At 50.5% G+C, this 18,226-nt stretch overlaps 1 protein-coding gene across 1 annotated transcript; it reads right to left on the bottom strand.

Annotated features, from left to right (window-relative positions):
• Positions 1-521: 521 nt before the first annotated feature.
• On the bottom strand, positions 522-17,983 carry VSX2 (visual system homeobox 2). The gene is made up of 5 exons (XM_015865209.2): positions 17,513-17,983; positions 16,356-16,440; positions 14,079-14,202; positions 2,603-2,783; positions 522-1,951 (listed from the first exon to the last, which is right to left on the bottom strand). The coding sequence occupies exons 1-5, from the start codon at positions 17,943-17,945 to the stop codon at positions 1,635-1,637; spliced, it is 1,140 nt and encodes a 379-aa protein (XP_015720695.1). The 5' UTR covers positions 17,946-17,983; the 3' UTR covers positions 522-1,634.
• Between the last annotated feature and the right edge of the window lie 243 nt (positions 17,984-18,226).

The raw sequence follows: 18,226 nt of genomic DNA, 5'->3' as shown, positions 1-18,226 counted from the left end.
CTATTTGACTGAAAATAACCTTCATGCTAATCTGAGTCCTGCCAGCCTTCCCTGGATAGCAGCCAGCTGCAGCAGGCACTTGGGCTGCCCATGGAACCAGGAGCTGGGCCAGACTGCCCCAGCTGCTCCCTAGGTTTACCTCCTGCAGCTGTTACCTGGATGAGATACTCCACCTATCTCCTGCTGGGCACACACCCTTTCTCCACAAAGCTGAGCTGGGTTCTCTACTTCTTCTAAGCACTGCAGAACTGCTTTTAGCAGCACTAATCGAGGTCTTGGTGGAGCAGGCAGCTGGCTTGGGTAAAATACTGCAGCCTATCTCCTCACTCTGAGATCCCCAGCACCTGTGTAGTGGAGCAAAGCTGCTCTCTTCCTCATTACAGCTTTCTTCTTCCCTCCTTGCCTTCAAATGCAGCACCTCTCTGTGTTGCTTGGAGATCACTGAAGTGTTTCCGGGTAAGGTCTGAAACTTCACCCCTCCCAGCTCTGGCTGAATTCATTTTCCTTGAAAAAGTGACCAGATTCACACACCGTATTCCAGTTTAGTTTTATTCTTGTTCATATTTTTACAGAAAATGGCACATAAATCACAGGTTCTGAATGACTAGAAGTTATTACAGCTCCATATCTCAAACACCTCAATACTGAATTCTTTTCTCACTGTATGTACATTATTTACACACCGTGGGCTATAATCTAACACGTCAAACAAACTGGGGGACAAAGACAGATGGGGCCGGATGGAAGGGGTTAATTCTGACAGAATTAAAACAGCAGCTCTGGGGAGATGGTTCCTCACTGGGATAGAAAGGTGATGTCAGCACAGGATGCTGTGAAGAACAGTGGGTTCAGCTGCATGGGTCTGCGTGCACATGTGGGGTCAGTGAGGAGACGTATGTACACATTACAGTGTGTGTTGGGGGTGCGTCTGCATGGCTGTCATTCCCTTCAGGGCTCAGAAGGAGAGCAGGGCAAATTTACCTCAATAAATACCTTGGGAAAATGATGTCTTGTCTGAGAGGCTTTAGCTGTGTGTGGCACTGGCCTCCAAGTGCATGTGGGGGAGATGATGGTGTAGGCTGGGGTCACTGGGGGTGTGAGCTGGGAATAGGGCATGGCATCTGCAAGCTAAACCTGCATTTCCTCACGTAATGGAGGCAGAAATCAGCCACTCCAAACCTGCAGCCCCATCCCATCAGCTGTCAGTGCTGAACTAGGAGAGCCATGTAGCAGAAGCTCAGCATTTCACACACACAGGGCCATGGGCTCATCGTACCAGGGGCAGAGGCATCCCCTGGGGTGTGGAACACAGCAGGATGGGGCATGAGGTGAAGGGGAACTGGGCTTCAATGGCCTGGAGGAGGCTAGACCCAGACCCACAACCAGAGGGACCTGGAGCTGCAGCCTGCCCTGGGGTGGTGATGGAGGTGGGCTGGGGTAAGGAAAGCCCTAGGAGTAGAGGAGTGAAGGACAGGGCTGCACTTTATGGGAGCAGGCTGGGGACACCTCTTAACCCCACGTGAAGAAACCAGGGCCCCACACCCTGGTGGGTGCCAGGCCTGGCCATCAGAGGGGGCTGTGACCCCCAGAGGGCACAGTATCTGTCAGGGCTGGCTTCTGCAGCCTCTGTCCCCCTAGATCAGCTTCTCCTCCTTCTGTGATGCACTGGACTTCTCTGTCTGCCTCTCATCCTCTGCCACCTCCTCCCCTTTCTCCAGCTTCCTTGGAGTGTCCCCCACAATGGTCCCCAGGACTTTGGTGCTGTGCTCCTGAGCTTTGGCCCTGAGGGCGGCAATGCTGTTTTCTCTCAGTTCCTCCTGGGAAATGGCGGTTTTGGGATCCGAGCCCCTCTCTTCCTTGTCACCCTTGTCAAGCTTGGGCAGGGCCTGGCGCTCCACCTCCGTCTTCCTCCCCGCCTCAGCTGCTGCCTCCAGAGACTTTTTGTGCATCCCTAAAAAGAATTGTTGGTATTCGGGTTTAGAAAAGCGCCTGGGCATGGGAAAGCCATCTTGAACTGAAAACAGCAAAGATAAAGAGAGGCCAGAATTAAGGAAAAGCAGAAACCCTTGCTTCAAACAGCAGTCATGGCACGCCAGGCGCTCTGGCCCCGCGCAAGTGCAGCCCTGGCTTGGTAGGGACGAGGGTCTTAGACACAGCAGGGGCCTGGGTTCCCCGGGTAATTTGCTTACTTGGATCAGGGGAGGTCTCCCTGCCTTTCCCTATTGGTTCCTCATACAACCCAGCCCCTGCCTCCTCAGCTTCATGCAGACAGGAGGACCACCCACCATTAAGATGCCCACAGTCAGTTCTGGGGAAAACCAGCCTGAAAGTTCAGTAAGCAGGAAGCAAAGAGCAGGAGCACAGTAGGGCAACCACTACATCCACTATCCCTCCTCCACGGCAAACAAAGTAAAACAGGGCAGCAGTCCAGCTCTCTTGGGTGCTGAGAGAAAGGGAAGTGGGATGAGTGCAAGAGAGGTCCTAGCACTCTGTACAACTTTGAAGGGATCATGAGCAAGCTGGAGTCCCATCACGTTTTCTCCTCACACCCCTCTTCATCCTGACCTCCTTGCCACCCCCATGAGGCTGGCTGCTCTCTTACCCAGGAGCCACGGTGCGCAGGACTCCATGATGCCGTCCTTGGCTGACTTGAGGATGGACTCAGGCAGCGGGATGGAGTGACGCACCATGGCTCCATAGAGCCCGTATTCAGCCATCACACTGCTCCGGCCCCAGCACTTCTCTCGCTTCCGCCACTTGGCCCGGCGGTTCTGGAACCAGACCTAGAGTGGAGGATAGAGAGAGATGTGAGCATTGGGAGCAGGAGATGTGATGTCCCATCCCTGCACACGTGTGCTTGTGCAATAGGATGAAGATAGGTACATGTACACCTTCCCAGGAGCCCTGTAGCTTTTCCCTCATACAACTGCCGCTGTGTATTTCTCTCCCTCCTCCTTGCAGGAGCAACAAGGGCCAAGCATGAGAGCAGGTCCCATCCCTCCCTGCAGGATGTAATTAATTTGCCATCGCGCTGTCTTTTTTCCAGCAGAGTTTGGCTCTCATGTCTGGGATTTGCTTTCATTATTTACTGGGCACCTGAGCTGCAGTGAGGGGCTGTGCACCGCAGCGCCACAGGGACAGCAGAGCTGGGGGAAATGCTGTGGATAGGCAGGAGAAGGGGGAGCTGATCTGTGCCACTTTCCTTGGATTCCCTGTTTGAAAAGACCCACATCTTCTCAGAAAATTGGCAGAATAATCTCCGAGCTGTGACCCGGGGGGCAGCGAGAAGAGACGCGGGTGGAGGTGGGGGGTGGCTCGCAGAAATCTATTAGAGCTCGCTCTCCGATTTCCATCCCTCTTGTCTTGCCTGCTCTCCTCCCTCCCCACAACCCCTCCCTTCCCGCAGAGCAGAGGCATCAGCTTTAGATGAAAAATTGCTCGAGGTCTATTCAGAAGGAAGCAAAGGAAGAGTCAGCCCCAGGGGCAGCCCGGGCCTGATTGAAAAATAAGTTAATTTCAGTTTGAATCGATGGGCCTCAGGCACTGAAATATCACGGGAAATTAAAGCAGCTGGTCCCTGGGGAACCACGCCATTGACCTGCGCTAATTAATGCCATGGAGTTACCAGTCGCCTCTCCGAAAGGCAGCCCCTCCCTCCCTGTGGACACCCCAAACACCTCCTCATTTAACTAATTAGACTCACAGAAAATTGGGTGGTAATTTGTTTAGGATTTTTTTTTTCTTCCCCCCTCCTATTTTTCCCCTTCCTTTCCCGGAAAGTACACGGCAGAATGGAAATGAATGGCGGGGTCTCTCTGGCAGATGGATGCTCGGGGTCACTCCGCAATCTTCTCCGACTTGATTGCTTGATTAGGTCGTTAACACATTAAAAAAAAAAATTGCTTGCCGTCTGGCGCTGGCCTGATGAGTGGGATGAGGCGGGAATCGCCTGGGTAATTTATCTTTTTATACTGCAAAGAATTTGATTTCAATCTGCAGATATATGGAGGTGCCTTTGACACCTGTTTAACATTACAGAGCTGACAGCTTAACCCTCTGTTGCCTCAGCCATGGGGGAACACAGAGGGCTCTGAGACCCCCAGCCCATGGGGACAGTGAGACCTATGTCTGGGTGCAGCCTTGCCAGGCCCCCTCAGAGCACAGTGAGCTCACCTCTTTCACCTGCCTGCCCGGAGGGGACTGCACAGCATCCTCTGCAGGGATGGAGGATGTGGGCTCAGCAGCTGTGATCCCAGTTTCTCCTGGCAGAAGGCCCCCTATGCCCAGCAGAGGGGATGCTATGGCCAGGATGCTTCCTGCAACATGACAAACCAGCATCTCCTTTGCAAAATCCAGGGGACAGCACCTGCCAGTCTGCCTTGATCTGGAGCTGAAGTAACACCTCTCTGTGTACCCATAGCGGCTTGCACAAATGTTCACTGGGATTTTCAGCCAGGCATTTTTTTCCACCAGGTACCAAGTGGGCAATTGTTAATTCTTCAATTCTTATACTCAGGTGCTTCCTCACTGAGCCTTTCACCATCTCAGGTCTCAGTCCTGCTACAGCAGTGGTTGCTCTTAGTGCTGCCCCAAAATCTGTTTCTGCCACAGGCAGACCGATTTTTGACTGGCAATGGTGGAAAATTTTCTGTCAAAATGCTGATTCAGTTGTACATAAAAGCTGTGTCTGGCCAGTGGAAGCATAATCAAAATTATCTATGGGTTTCTTCTCAGTGTTGTCTTTTAATCTCGTCCACGTAACAAGCAAAATCTATGCTACAATGCCAAATGGGCAAATCAAAATGACATCAACAGCCTTGTAAGATCATTAGATTTCCCAAATCAGTGTTTGAAATTTGATGGGAATTTCCTCGTGGTTTTGAAGTGGGAAAAGGAAATGTTGAAAAGGCAGAATTTCTAGCAGGAGTGGCTGCCCATCCTGTTTTGACACCACCCCATCCCACACACATCATGGTGGGTTGAGCTTTAGTATAGCACATGCAGACCCAGTGCAACACCAATATGGATGGACAATATTATTCCCTGGTGCTCAGTCTTGTGATTTTACTCTCAGTCAGTCCTATAGCTCCATAACCAGGACTTCCTTCTGGGAGATCTTACTGCTTTCTTAGGATCTCTTGACGTCTTACCAAAACTTTCTCATGCCTCCCTTCTGAGCAGAACTGTGCAACAGGTTTACTAATGCTGAGGTATTTTAAGTGGCGCTGGTGCATCAGCCACAACTTGTGAAAATGCAGGTATTGATTGTAGGTATCCCACTTTCCTTTATAGTTTCTTTTCAGTTTACTTCAAGTTTTGGTATTTTGTCTTCTTTGGCCGAAGTTGTTTTTACTTCCAGATGTTTGTTCCTCTGGCTTCATAAAATTTGGTCTGCTTCAAGTAATGCTTAGCTTTGTCTATATTTGGACTTGTTCCTTTCCACCCTGTGTGTTCAGCTTTGTGAAATGCTGTGTTTACCCCCTCAGCTTGCCTCTCGTTTGGAGGACTCCTCTAGTTCTCCATGACACAGCACAGGGTAGGCTGAAAGTACTGGATTTGTACTTCCACACTTGATGACCTAAAACCCACTATTAATTTCAGACTGTGTTTACTGAAGCATATAGGATGTTTTTGCAAAGCTATCACAATCTACTGGGCAAAGGCATTTTTTGGGCCAACAGCCTACCACTTAAGATAATTTACATCCTATTAATATTTCACCTCTGGGAAAGATGGAATGCTTGTTCCAGAAGCCCTAACCTCAGAAATTGGGTAACAGTGAAGTAGGTAAATCTGCCTTGCTATTTTTTGGTTTCTTGGCAGTGACCAGAAAACCCAAGAACTGCCTTCCTGAAAGACAGTTTTAAGCATCGATCTGAATAAGGAGGGAGATTTCAGATATAAGGAGTAAAAAAATCTTGAATTAGAAAAGGATGTGAAAAGTACTTCACGATGTTGTAGGGTATGAACGCTAGAGGGAGTAACTGAGCAGAGACCTAATCCTACCATCATCTAATTTTCATCCTCAGCGCCCACTGCCCCAGGCAGTCAAATCACAGGCACCGTGCACTGCATTGCAGGATCAGAGCACTTCAGAGCAAAAACTGGCAAGGTTATTCTTGCCAGGTTCCTCCTCTGAAGCACGAATGATGACCGATCCTCCTTTGTATTATTGATAGTGCAGAAGAGCAAATTGTAGTAGGAGGAATCTCTCATTTTGCAAAGGGACGAGACTCAGTGTGTCCTTGTTATCCACATTCATCATATTAGTTTGTTTACCTAATCAGCTCCTGAAACACTGTCTGCTAAAGAGAGAAATCTGCCTGAGAGGAGACATGAGCCAGGAATCTTAATCAGCAAAGGGATTCTTCAAGGCATCTAGGGTGTTACTGTGTCCTGTTTCAGTGCTTGAGCACAATCTAAGACCTTTGTTGGTTACAGTAATTTTCTTGGCTTCTGTTTTCAAAGCTGACAGTGGCTGTGCTTTGTCTTTCTAACAAACAGTTAAATTCTCTGCCCAAACACTCCTCGTGCCTTAAGGGAAAACACCAATATAGATAATGGTATATTTTTCTTCACTGTATCTTACATGGTGCCTTTGGCACAGTATTTCACCAGGGTTCTTTCATGTTATGAGCCTTGTTGATTAAGCACAAGATGGTCCCAGCCCAAAGCAGCACACGCTGGAACATCCACTAGATGGCCACAAGCAAATGTATGTACACATGTGCACAAACAGTTGCATACTGACACACCAGCACGTGCCTTTGTCACGTCGTGGAAAGCTGCAACATACAGCTGTTGAACAACCAGAAACTAAGGAAAGGAACTAAATCCCAATACCACTGAGGAGAGAATCTTCCATGTTCGTGGGCTGCCAGCCATCTTACATTGTCAGTTCTCTGATAAACCCATGGCTCCAGTCTTCAGCTAGGGGAGCCAAGCTATCACTCTGTATGATTCCTGCAAAGAAGTGATCTTTGACACTGAGCTTTTGGAGTGAGGATACAGCTGAAGATCCCTGTTCTTCCATACCAGGAAGCCCAGAAAGCTTTCTGGACTTTTGTGACATATTCTTTTGTTGTAACCCACTGACATAGTGCCACCCAACGTCATGGTCCTGTTTTCTCAGCACACAGTTCTCCCTGACAACAATGCACCTCCCTATTTTCTTCTCTTCCAATACAAGCCTCTAACTGAGAGTAGCCACAATTAAAACCTCCACTGGAAGAAACAGTGATATCACCACTCCTGTGCTGGAGGGGGCCAGTGCTCTGGCTGGGAACAGTTATGGAGCTGTTCTTCACACTGCTTATATCTTCAGTCTTTCCCTGAGCATTTCCCCATCCACACTCCTGGGACCTGGGGCTCTGTAGAGTGTATTGTCACAGCACTGTAAGGCCTGATTGCGTACTGGGACTTCCCCAGATCCCTGCCTGCAGCAACCACCCAGGAAAGCTTCCAGTCACCTGACTGCTGGTGAAAACTGCAGCACTTGTGTAAGCCTGGCAACACTTTATTGGTATCTTTTCAAACATAACGTCAAAATTATTGGCACTGTTTATGGTGACATCACTTTCTACGGCTGGCATAAAATGGGTATGAAGTTAAATGAGAGCAGTAAAGGTTGCACATGGCCTGCATGGCTGATCACAGGGTTATCATTCCTGCACTTACTAACAGTAGGAGAGAGCCTTCTGAGCTGACATTAGAAGGAGCAATTAACTTACATGACATGGGAAGAATCCTCCTTCCTAGTAGCTGGAGTTGTGGCTGACCAGTCGGCTAACAGACCCAACCAGACATGCTGTAATAAGCTGTAAATCAGAACTCATCTCTTGCAAGCAGAGATACAGTGATTCATCCAAATTCAAGTATCCTCTAAGCCAAACTAGCACGAGACACACTTGGAATATGGGTCAACACAACACCTAGCAGAAGAGTTTCTGACAATACCATACTCCAGCTCTTGCAGGCCATGCATGCCCTGGATCTCATGCAACAGCACCAAACGTGCAAATACAACTGCTATTTGCATTCTATCTGATTATGCAGACAAAATTGTAAATATCTCACCTCACCTAAGCCCCAGGGCATTTTCCCACTGCTAGGCCCCTAATCCTTCTCTGACTAGCATGCCTCTACCCCTTGCAAAGAGTCAAAGACAAAACGTCAACGATAAATGAGGGAATGTAAGGAGGCAAAATCCCTCTTGGCCAGAGAACATTTTAAATTACACCCCTAGTTCAAACCTAGGTATTCACCTGGCCTTGACATCCTCATCAGCCTAGGGAAACATTTGTCACTAACACGAGGGATGATACTACGCAGTTCTACTAGAAATATTTACGTTGAAGTCTCCGCCAGCTAAGAAGCAACCTGCGAGCCAAATCTCACTCAGTCCTATCAGCCATCTCTCTTAGGAAGATGCATGGTAAAGATGGTATTCACAATTCCTTGCATTGCACAATAAGCAATCCTTCAGTGGGGTCTCTTGAATCCAGGAAACAAAGAGAATCACTAGAGTCAAAGATGAGGCCAGAACAGCAGTCTGCTTCCTGACCATGACCCAAAAGGTCAGATATCCATCATGTATGTTTATGTGGTCAGGTTGGCTTGGTCCTTCCAAGGAGCTGTTTCCCTGTCAACAATATTGCACACACATTTACTCAGCTCAGCCCCCCTCTGGGTGAGCCAAGCTTAAGTTGTTGAGATCTATCAGGGAAAATGATAAGCATCATACAAAAAAAAAAAAAAAAAAGGAGGGATCCATTAAGAAATAAGGAGAAAAGTAAATTAATTGTGCCTCCAAAGCACATAAGTTATTGAACCATTAAAATAAATCTGGAAGGGAGGAAAAAATTACAATAAAAGGTCATTAAGAAAAAACTTGAACACAACCATCAGCTGGTCTTCTCTGCCAGGTTAGAGAGGAATTCACTACTGAACTATTGAAGTGACTAATGACAACAGCACCTCAGCTAATTCAGAGAAGTGTTAAGAAAACAGTGGTATAAATGTGGGGAAGAGACCCTGAGTAGTTACAGTGTGGCACTGACCCTGCAGAGCCATTGCTCCCTCATTCTCCCATCTTTGCCTATGGTTTTGTTGGTAGCTGTCTTCCCTCTCACAGAGAGAACAAGTGCCCCAGTACTTGGATGTGTCTGACCTTAGGGGCAGACTCTCCAAACTACAGAGAAAGCATTGCCCCTTCTCCCTCTTGCTACTATGGAGGAGCACACCAAAATCACACTGTCCCTTATGCTGTGACAGCTGTGAACATCTTGCAGAGGTCTGCAGCTAATGGAACTCAGGGATGGAATGCAGAAGGATAAAGTGGTGCATGGAAATACAGAGGTACATACCTCTATACTGCCATCACTGCACAAAAACAAACAAGCAAACAGAACACAAGAAAACAAACCAACAACAACAGCAAAAGGAAAACAAACAAACAAACCCCACCCACAATTAAACAGTGCCTACAGCCCCAACTCTACCCAGGTAAATCCCACAGACAGGACAGGTTACCCGCAAGGTCTAAGTGACAGGCAGGAAATCCATAGTAAACAGGCATTCCACGCTGCCCATTCATCTTCCCACCTCACTTTTAGCTCTGTCCAAATGCATGTGATGTGAGACTTTTCAGATGGCAAACCTAGGATTGCGAGGGCCCCTGTGTTTGCACACCACCCAGCCCCTCTGTTTACAGCTATGGTAATTAACTCTTAAAGAAAGTTTTAGCACATGAACTGAAAATGGACCATAGATAAAGGGTAATTAAAACACTCAATTACAGAAAGGGCCAAATTAAACAACTCTTAATTGAAAAATGAAAATTAATATGAAGTTAGATGAACTAAACAAGCACAATATTGAAGAGGCAGCAAAGTGGATGAACCTCTTACATACCAATTAAAGACATGGAGGCAGAAATGCACCATACGCTATGAGAAGCACTTATAATAATATTCTCACCAAGCCAGTAAGCTTTATTAGTGTTATTACTCTCACTTGTGCACTTCCTACAACTCTAAAAGCACAGGGAAAGTTAATGACATTTATCCGCTCTCATGCTGCTGTGACTTGTCCCAGTGCTCAGGAATCATTGGAAAAAGTAGCCAGCATAACTCCTCAGCTCTATTTCATGATTAACTTCTTGCAAGGCTCTTAAAAAAAATAAAAAAGCTGTTGAAAAGGTTGGCTCACACACAACAGTAATGTTTTCAGCTTCTCTATTGCCTTGATAATCTACCACCAAGCAGCCTGCTCATCCTGGTCATTCACCTCCAGTTACACGGTCACCATCAGCTTGCTACATGGGTGGGAACCCATTGACCCTGAGCCCAGCCTGAGCATGAGGATCACCTGAAAATAGCCAGGTTCTCACCTACTGAAAGCAATTATGACAGGCTGGAACCTCAAACCTTGGAAAGATCAACAACAAGACTACCCTCTGCAGCACTAAGAAATCCCCTGGAAGCTCTTACAGTCAGAGACTCAGAAGAGGTCACTGACCGCATGAAGCAATCATCCCCATTCCACACTTACGTTGTGGGATTAGGGCTGAAATTCATTCCTGTGCAAAAATAAACACTCCTGACTCTACTGCAAGCCCTGGTAGCTAGGATCCTCTTTCTCGGGGTCACACATCCAGAAGCTTGATTTTAAATACCCCATCTGGGTAAAAGAAATGCTGGTCCATCTCAGTAAGGTTCCTTCATCCATCCCTAAACATAGAGCATATCTGCAAAACTGAAGCAAGCTGAACCTTTTTTCTTCTTCTTCTGAGAAATACTTTTGATGTAAATGCTTCCTCCCATCCAACTCCCTGAATAACTACCCCTTCTGGCTCTTCCATTCTTCTTCAGCTCCTCAGGGTCCATGAGCGATACAGAGATGTGTCAATCTAACAGCAGCTAAAACAATGCATTACCAATCACAGGTTTAGTTGGTTTTATTCTGGTTTCAGCCAAAGTGAACCCCAAACCCCTCAGCTTGCCAGATGCACAGATAACCCCAACTCCCAAGCATGGCACAAGCACCTCCATGGCATTCCTTTGGACTGTTGGAGGAATTCTAAATATCACCAACTATTCCATTCACAGAAGTGCTTTATAATCATTTGGCAACATGACTTGGCCTTCTTTAGCTTTTGTTCATCCTTTATTTATTTATTTTTAATAGATTTTTTAATACTGATCTCATTAATTGATGTATTTGTTCAGTAGAAGACATAGTGCCGGTGTTTGACTGCAATGTTAGTCATATGCAGTCATTTCAGTAATCCCAAAGCAATCTGTTACTGACCTTTAGTATTATAGATAATGGCATTCAAAGTTTGAAAATGTCACATAATTAATTCAATAGAGATAACTTATCTAAATCCACATGTTACATCTAAGAGAATCTGTTGAGGTAAAGGCACTAGTTTAAGTCAAACACTCGAACGTTTGTCAGCTTGAGGCTGTTTTCAGCACTTCAAGTTGTATATTCAGGATATGCATCCCCATAGAAATCTATTTACCCCACCTACATTGTACGGGATGGGCTGGGTTTATTTTAACAGCAGCACTCCAACTCTTCTGAATATTTTTCTCAATGCATTGATTAATGTGGTCTATTTCAAGTGCCGTGCAAAATGGCCACAGTAACATCTGCTCTGACTTGTGTCTTATTGGGAAAATCAAATCTTTTTCCCCACGTTGCCCAATGGGAGGATGCTCACATTCCTCCCAGCAGCAGCCAGTTCAATGCAGGTGACAGCATATGCAAGGCAAGGAACGTTGCCTTGAAGAAAAATACATGCTCATCTTCTCTGTAAATGGAAGATTTGAATATCTTTTCCTGAATTCAATATTCTCTCAAACCAATAACTTTTGTGGCCTCTGATGGCTATTTGTAGTGTTCTGCTGGAGGTTTTACACGCAAGCAGTTCCTATATATCATTCTCTCAATTGCACTCTCTGAATTTCACTTTCATATTGAATTTCATAGGTGATTTACTTTCTCTTTGACTACTACCTCCTGAGAAATAATCCCATGAATGAAAATAAGGGGTAGATATCACTCTTAGGTGAGGATCCAGTGGGAAACCACATGAAATGCTGCAAGTGCCCACAGTATGTGATATCCACAACAACCTAAGAAACCACTCTCATTAATGAGCTACAGGAGAGAGAGAACAGTGCTGAGAGATGGGAGGAACTTCAAGCTTCAGTGAGGACACAGAGATAAAGACCTCCCTCATGCAGTTAGAAACACATGCAAGGGGCAAAAATAAGATGATACGAAGTCGTGAATATTATGAAAAAGGGAATAAAGATTAATTATTGTCTACCTCTTCCAAGAAGAGAAGTATGTGGGATAAAAATGATGCTGATACTGAAAAAAGATACTGAGGTATTAACACAGATATGAAACCCTGGTAAGCTCTCAATGCACTCAGTAGCTATCATAGAGTATTGCCCTGCTTTCCAACCCATCCACAACACCCACCTTGCACCGTGGTCTGAGCTGGTGGCTGTGAATGTCCTCAGAAAATGCTATGAGGGGGAAAACTTTCATACAAAAAGAGCTAAGCTGAACCACAAGGAGAAATATCACGAAACATGACAGAAGCTGGGATCTGATTTATGACACAAAATAAGAGGTATGGACAGGGAGATTCCATGTAGCATGTGGTAAGGGATGCTCTGGTGCTGACTCTCTGGAAAGATCAGTGGTGCTCAGGGCTTTTACATGACCCTGATGCTCACCCTCAGGCACTCACACAATGGATGCCACAGGAATTCTGTGGTTTCTCTTGATTTCCCCTTTCATGATGAGCAAAGTGTCACTTGAGAGGACTTTCTCCAGGGATGCTTGTGCCTTTAGCAGCACCTACTGCTCAGAACATCCACATCACTGGTGGCTTCTGCCGGCCTCATCTGCCCTGAACTCTGGGGCAAGGGGTCATGGAAGAGAGTTCTCTTAGGTTTAAAAGCTCAGCAGTACAGGAAGAGTTGTGGTTGCTCATTAGCCTGCTACAGAATGACAGGCAGCATGCCAGAGAGCTGGAATGAGTTAGCCACTTCTTCCTTTCCCAGTCAGATAAAATAATGGCTCCCAGTGCCAGAAGGATGTCCCAGATGTGAAGCAGTGCATGCAGTGCACAACGCCTTCCTGCCAGCCCAGCAACAGATGGTGGATGTAGGCAGCACTGACCCTCCAAGGATCCCCAGGCTTTTCAGCCTACACATATGCAGAAATGACTTCTCATCCAGCTCACACTCTCTAGAGGCAAACCATTGGGTCCTACTGCTCACAGAGAAATCCTGTCTAATGCCAGGTAGGATTTCCAACAGAGGGACTTCTGAAGTCCAATAGAAACCCCATCCATGCACAGAGTGCCTACAAGCTGTTAGGTCAGCAGGAGTCCCTCTTGGCACAATGGGCAAGAAGCCCAGCTCACTTTGAAACCAGGACTCACTTTACAGATTCACCTAACAGCAAACATGGCACACTTGTAAATACTGCATCAGCAAAAATGGGTTGACCATTACATCCCCATTCCTCACAAGCAACCTGGAGGGATCCAGGCACGAGGAAGTTGCAGAGATGTGCAGACATCCCAACTGAGGCTCACCTCACAGCTCTGCCCACAGGGGGGCAACTAACTGCTGCAGCCCCTGGGTCTGAGCACAGAGGGGCACAGACAAGATCCATCTCACCCAGACTTTCCAGCCAGACCCAGACTCCAGCCAGCTCTTGTCGCATACACTACCAATACCTCAAAACCCTACTGACTTTCCTTGCACAGCAGTTCCCCTTCAGTGATTCAAGATTCCCTCTTTAACACACATACTCCAAATCACCACTGCAACATCCCACATGCAGCACATGTTGACAGACAAACCTCACATAAAAATGGACAAAGAACAGCTGGTCTGGCTGCTCACATGTTTAAAGCAGGGAGTGAACAGCCTGTGGGGGTTCAATCTGAGAAGTGAACTCTGTCCCATGTGCCTCCTTTCCTCCAGGTTGGGATGATCATGGGCAAGAGAAGCAGGACAAGGGGACCCGAGAAGTACCATTACCTGTATCCTGTCTTCTGGCAACTCTGTCCTCATGGCTAGCTGCTCCCTGGCATAGACATCAGGGTAGTGAGTCTTCTGGAAGACCTTTTCCAGCTCCTCCAGTTGGTAGGATGTGAAGATTGTCCTGAGGGGAGCAAAACTCTTTGACCAAAAAAACATAACAAGCAGCAAAGGAGATACAGAGTCAGAGAAATGAACACGGATGCTACAGAGATCTGAGTAATTGATAAAGCATAGCATTTCCCCTTTGCCTCCTGTGTTTTTGCACACAAAAGGTCAGGTGTCAGGGTGAAAGGATAACCAGAAAATGCCTGAAGACAAAGCTTGGTATAGTTACAAATCACCTTCCTGGTCAGGGACACCCTGCTGCCCCCCACAGCCAGCAGGGAATCTCCCCTGGCCTCTGCTGAACCCTCCCAAGCCTTTACCTGCTCTGTGCCCTACTGCTGTACCCCACCTTTCCTTGGGGTGATGCCCCCAGGAGCACAGTGCCAGCTCCCTCTCTTTGCCTTCGCACTGCTTGCTCCCACACCGATACCCCAGTTGCTGCTTTCTGCCAGTTGGCATTGCCCTGTTGCCCTCCAGGAGCCATCCTGGGCAGGCAGCAGCCACAGCACTGCTGGCTCTTGGGACAGGCAGACTGAAAAGCCAGCATCTGGGACACTAAAACAGCCAAGAGCCCCTCTCTGGGGATGGCAGAGAGGTCTCAGACCACTTCCACTCCCCAGGGACCGACATTCTCACCCTAAACCCTGCTGCATGCAAGAACACAATTCGCAGTAAGAACTCCCATCACTCTGATGGCAAAACCGAATAACCAAACAGCAGTCCACAAAAATCCTACCAGAAAAACAGCGACAGCAGCAACTTGCAAGCTTTGCTCAAGGTAACTGCGTTAATTATTGCCACATTAAGGAGGATATAGCGCCCGTAAGGGACAGTTAAAAAATAAATGGTTTTGAAGAATATGCGGGAGTTTCAGGGAAGCCACAGAATTCCAGAGAGCACAAACAGAAAGACTCAAAAATATCCTCTTGCTATTTGGAACCCGAACGATTCTGCCAGATGGATGGCATTACCTACAAAAAGCTGCACGCAAATGCAAGGCACCTGCCCGCCGTCAGCTCCCGGTTCCCACTCACAATGAAATCCATTCTCTTTTCCAACACTTTTCGTTCCCACAAATGCGGGAAGTCTGGGGGCAGCACACGGCGGCTCCTGCGTCGCTTCTCCCCGGGAGCAGAGGAACGGCGCTCCCCTTTCCGATCCGGTTCAGCCGCGGAGTCCCGCACCTCCCGCTATGGGGCAGTGCCCGGAGCACACCCAGCTCTCCCCGTCGCCTCCCGGGCAGCCCCGGCCCTGTGCGGTCCACACCGCGTTCTGCCGTTTGCTGCTCGCACCCTGCAGCTATTTGCAGCTATCGGCCTGTCAACTGCCTCGGTACAGCCAAAGCCTTTAACCGTTCCTTACAGAGTATATAACCACCGATCAGTGCTACGGGGCTGTTGCTGTTTGGAGCTGGAAACGGAACCGTTTTGTGTGCCGCTTCCTCTCTCAAGGAAGAAACGAATCCTCGTTGGCTCCGGAGCAGCACCTGCCCGGCAGCACCCCTCTACTCAGGCCGAAACCCCGCACCTCCTGCTCGGATCCCCCCGGACCCAAGCAGCCTCTGAGCTTTCGCTGGGGCACCTTTAATCCACCTCCCACACCGTGGTGGGATTGATTTAATTGCTCCATAGTCAGCCCCGAAGGACGATGCCCAGGTGCCTTTGTCCCGGCCCTGCGGCCGCAGCAGTGCCATGACCCGGGGCGGGAGGTTCGTTTCCTATTTTAAAGCACTGACATCCAACCCCATTTTCAGTGCTGGAGGAGCGAGGGGAAGAGAGCCCCAGCGCATCCCCCAGAGCGAGTCTCCAGGCGTTCTGCGGGCTGGGACTACCCCCCGACCATTGCACCTATTGGCGAAACATTAATTTTTAAGTAATAATACGTCGATATCGTTGATAGAAATTCTCCCTTGCTGACAGCCCATTTTTAGGTTCTTAAGCTTGGAGCAAGGAACACTTCTGGTTATTTCACCGCTTCGCTTTGGGACTGGTTGGGGGTTTTTTCAGCCCTAACCTGCAGCCAGAAAACCAAACCAAAACAAGCTGATCCCCACTGCAATTCCTGCTCCTATGAGCACGTCCCGAATCCTACTTGTGGACGCGAAGCGGCAGCGGGGCCCGGCGCTGCCGGTTCACTGGAGGAGCTGCGGGGCCGCCGGGTTTTGCTTACCTGTGCCGCCTCTTCTTTCGTTTCTTGCTCTGGTTGAGGGAAGATTTGGACATTTTGCGGTCGCTGGAGGAGACATCCTCGGAATCTGCAGAGAGAAGGGCAGCAGCCGTGGGCTGGGGCTCGCTCCCCGCCGGGGCCCCGCAGCTCCGCTCCCTCCGGCATCTCCGCCCGGAGCTTTCGTTGCGATCGCGGCGCGGCCGGGGACTGCGGGCTGCAGCCCGGCCCCGGCCCGGATCCCGCTGCGGGAGACTCGGGGACACCGTACCCCTCCGGGAAGGGCCGAGGGCCGGGAGGGAGCTCTCACTGTCCCTTATGTCGCCCGGAGTCGTTTGCGGGGCTGCCGTTGTCGTGCCGCCGAAACGCGGAGACCGCGATCTCAACAAAATGTAGGAAACTGAGGGAGCCGCGGCCCCCACCCAGCGCCCGGGCACCCGCTGCCTCCTGCCCCGGGGCGGGGGACCCGCACTGCTCAGTTGAAACGCCGGGAAGGAGGAAAAATAAAGGCTGCTGCAGCCACGGGGAAAAACATCGCCGGGAATGGCATCTGCCCGCGGCCGCAGCGCGTCCCAGGGGTGCCCGGGCCGGGGGTGTTGCGAGCAGGGCGGTGCCGCCTTCGCCCCTCGGGAGTCGCCGGAGGTCGGAGCCGGGAGGCGCGTTTCGTTGCTGGCCGCCTTGCCCCGAGCTCTGGCCGCTTCCCGCTCGCCACCACCCCGCAGCCGCCGGCCGAGGCTCCGCGCTCCCGGCGGCCACGCTGCGGGAGGGGGCGGCGGGCACGGTACGGGAGCCCCGAAAGGACGTTAGGGGACTAAGCGGGACACCGCTGCTCCCCGCTCCGGAGGGACGGGGGAGGCCCGGGAGAGGGTCTGCGGGCGGCTGTCGCCGTCCAGGAACTGGATGGGAGCGGGCCTTAATTTCTCAGCAACGAGTTGGGGCCGCCGGGGCCGGGCTAGGGCCGCTCTGCCGGTGTCCGGTGCAGCCACGGCCCGGGCTATCACGGCACGGCCGCGGCCCCAGCAGGAGAGGGCCGGTCCCGAGCTCCCTCGTTCTTTTCCTCCTCCTCCTCGGTTCCGAAACGAAATCACCTCTCCGCCGCCGGGCGCGGGGCTCCGGAGGTGCCTGCGGGCTGCGGTGCCCCCGGGGGCCGGGGCCGTGCCTACCTGAGCTGGCCGTCTGGCTGCTGTCCAGCTGCCCGGGGGCTCGGGCCAAAGGCTGCAGGTGGACGCTCTGCGGGTCGGAAAGCACCTCCAGAAAGGTGGGCTGCGCATAGAAGCCAGGGATGCCGCCGGCCCCCAGCAGCCCCATGCCCACGCCGCCCACCCCGGCGGGGCTGAGGACGGAGCGGGCCGCCAGCAGGTGCCCGGCTGGCAGCGAGTCCAGGGCGGCCCGCGGGTGCGACGGCGGTTCCTTGTTCAAGCCCAGGATCTCCTGGATGCCGAAGCCGGTGCAGCGAGGAGGGGTGGGCCCGGAGCTGGGCTTGGCTCCCGCCGCAGGGGGTGGTGGTGGCGGCGGTGGGGCGGCGGCGGCCGCGCCGTCGGGCTTGGGCTTGCCGGGCAGGCTGGGGGCCAGCGCCGCGCCCGCTTTGCCCGTCATGCTGCGGCCGTCGGTCCCTGGTGCCCGCTCCGGGAATGCCTGGGAGCCCCCGGCTCAGGCCCCTTTTATCCGCCCAGCCGGGAGCCCGAGCGGGGTCAGAGCTGCGCAGCCAATCACAGGGGCCAGCCACGATTAGGGATGCCAAAAAGCCGCCACCGGCACCGGCGGTGGTGGGGCCGGTGCCCGGCGGGGCAGGCCTGGGAACTGGGCTCGGAGAGACGGGGCCTCCGCCGCAAAACGAGGCTCTGGCCTGTGGGGCAGCGGCCCGGGGACAGATTCGT

This window comes from Coturnix japonica, chromosome 5, assembly GCF_001577835.2.
Source record: "Coturnix japonica isolate 7356 chromosome 5, Coturnix japonica 2.1, whole genome shotgun sequence".
Taxonomy (NCBI): domain Eukaryota; kingdom Metazoa; phylum Chordata; class Aves; order Galliformes; family Phasianidae; genus Coturnix; species Coturnix japonica.
The sequence above is the reverse complement of the archived record's forward strand: the minus strand, read 5'-3'. Positions and strand labels throughout refer to the sequence as shown.